Below are 2,488 nucleotides of genomic sequence, written 5' to 3' on the forward strand. Positions count from 1 at the left end.
TGGTAGAGGGTCAGCTCGAATGGAAGCCGCCATCACCTTGCCGTGTGCGAGCCAGATGAGAGCTCAGTATGGTCGGTATATGAGGGAGGAGCCGCCGCCGTTGACACCAGAGGTGCTGTGGCTTACGGCGGACGGAAAGAGCACGTCACCTATGCTCGGTATGGCCGGGAGCAGATCTGTGCGTTGTTCTATGGTGGCTGGAGATCCCAGATCAGAGTCTCTCACGGAAGCTCAAATACTAAGAAGTCGACTTCGAGAAGTGGTGGAGCGCAGGAGGGAGTTGGCGTGTAGAGTTAAGGGTAGGGCTGAGTCCTTCACTGTCGCTCGGAGGCTGGTAAATATCCCAGTGGTGGAAAAATGGAAAGCTTTGGTGCGGACGCGGCATCCGCCGATGAACGTATATCCTCATAATAGCGACCTCAAGCCGACTTTTGGAGTCACCACCAGCGATGATCCTGATGGAGACACGAGCTATCTGGTGTGCTCGATCTGTCTGGGACCGGACCTGGCCCGGGGTAATCAGATGGTCGTCTGCTCTGGGTGTGGGGTGGCTGGTCATCAGTACTGTTACGGAATCGATAGATTGCATGATGAGGACACCTGGCTCTGTCGCCTCTGTTATGCTCTGGAAAATGGCGACGCCCGCGAGTCTGATGTTTTGAATTGCTTTCTTTGTGGTGGTGATCGGCGATGCCTTGGTGGAGGCCTGATGACGTCGGTGATGGTCCAAGGGGGCATCCGATGGCTTCATGTGAGGTGCGGTATGTTTGCATGGAAGTGCCAAACTATTTCGGATCTTGAACGAGCCGCTGTGCGCTGGTCTTACTCCGGATCGGTTGCCTCTGTTTGTGGCATCTGCGGCAAGGCTGTGGGAGAAACTGTGAAATGCGGCTCGACGGGATGCTCTCAGCACTTCCACGTCAGCTGTGCCACACTCAACGCCCTCACGATTCCGGAGCCAGCGAACCACAACTGGCTTATCTACTGTCGCAAGCACATGGCAGATGTCGATGCCTTTGGTATGATCGAAAAGCTCACTAAAGCTATCGCCAACTCGCCCTATGCAGAACAGACGGAGGGTGGCTTCGCAGCTGCCGTCGCCAACAGTGCAGCAGCTCAAATGGTCGACGAGACTTATGACCTCTATCGAAGCGTCGATGCGGAAGATCTCTGGCTTGCCTGGATGGACCCTGGCGAAGCTGTGAATGATGCCAAGACTCCCGAAGCAGTCTCGGACCGGCCGTCCATTCTGACGGCAACACCTCCTATTATTGGCCGTGCTGCGAGCTGCCCGAGTGGAGGTACCAACTCGTTGACTCAGGCCTGCGTAATGTGCTTGCACAGTGATGGCGATTTGGTGGACATACCGGGAGGCCCTGGTGTCCCTACGGGTTGCTCGGCGAGAGTCCATCTCCGATGCGCCCATTGGATGGGCCTCGCGCCGGTCTTCAACTTCCATGATCTTCGCCAGGGATCCGTCATACGGCCCCGTAATTTCCTCCAGTCTTGTCACTATTGTCACAGCGTTCTCGGTATAACTATGAGATGCTCCAAATGCAACAGAAGTTTTCATCCCCATTGTGCTGCTAAGAATGGTTGTACTGTGCGACTAGAGGACTACGAGTCGGGCATTCAGCTATCTGGCAGATCTGCGGAGTTATGGCTTTCGAGAAGGACTGTGAAGGGAGGATTCGCCGTTTGGGTCGATTGCGATGCACATTAATAAAATATATAATACACTAATACGATTTTTCCACATGTTCATATAGTTGATGTAAACCTGTACTATTGCGTACCGTACATTCACATTACTTCCACTGAGCCACAATATGTAGGGTTCCCTAGTGACTACGTGCCAGGCTTGACGCTGGGAAATATCACTTGATAACTCGAAGCAATAGCAATGGAATAATCTACATTGAATTGTGAAAATGCAGGTAATCATCCCCCGGATGCTCTCGGGTCGTCAATCACATTGACGGCTCGCGGGAGGGACACCATCACATCCTCCTCACTGAAGAAGCCGTTGGGGTACCGCCAGGTGATGGGCTCACCAGGGGAGATGTCCCTCACGGCTCGAACTCGCAGACCGCCGTCGTGGGGTCTAAGCTGGGCATTCGGACTAGTCGAGTGGTTCACCAAGTACCAGAGGTCACCCCCGCCGATCGGGTCTGCCATGTCGAAGGTCTCCCTGTTGTAGTACAAGGACATACCGCCACGGCTCTCGTGGATGATCGTGAGGAAGCAGTGCTCTGGATGGCCTCGCTTGCGGAGCTTGTCGATGTCAGCATGGCTGTTGATGTTGTACTTGGTAACTTTCGAGAATATTATACACTCACCGTCCTCAAACGACCTCGAGGCAATGAGCACTCGACCACAGTCTTGGTGGTCCACAACACGAAAGCCCATGGCCTTGAGAACGCACGAATGCTTGGCATCGAGAGGGCTCGCTGGCACTCAATGATCGCAGTACGGGTTCTACGACTAG

At 54.1% G+C, this 2,488-nt stretch overlaps 2 protein-coding genes across 2 annotated transcripts in view; one reads left to right on the forward strand and one right to left on the reverse strand.

Annotated features, from left to right (window-relative positions):
• Positions 1–391: 391 nt before the first annotated feature.
• Pmar_PMAR027997 (conserved hypothetical protein) lies at positions 392–1,723 on the forward strand (the record flags this gene model as incomplete). The annotated part of the gene is made up of 1 exon (XM_002766571.1): positions 392–1,723. One exon carries the CDS (start codon positions 392–394, stop codon positions 1,721–1,723), a length of 1,332 nt encoding a protein of 443 aa, XP_002766617.1.
• Positions 1,724–1,941: 218 nt separating this feature from the next.
• Positions 1,942–2,488, reverse strand: part of Pmar_PMAR027998 (hypothetical protein) — a gene marked incomplete at both ends in the record, with an annotated part of 777 nt that continues 230 nt past the window's right edge. The window contains one exon of the mRNA XM_002766572.1: positions 1,942–2,450. Coding sequence (XP_002766618.1) covers positions 1,942–2,450 — 509 coding nt within the window. The remainder of the gene's footprint in view (positions 2,451–2,488) is intronic.

This window comes from Perkinsus marinus, assembly GCF_000006405.1.
Source record: "Perkinsus marinus ATCC 50983 genomic scaffold scf_1104296972422, whole genome shotgun sequence".
Lineage (NCBI taxonomy): Eukaryota > Perkinsozoa > Perkinsida > Perkinsidae > Perkinsus > Perkinsus marinus.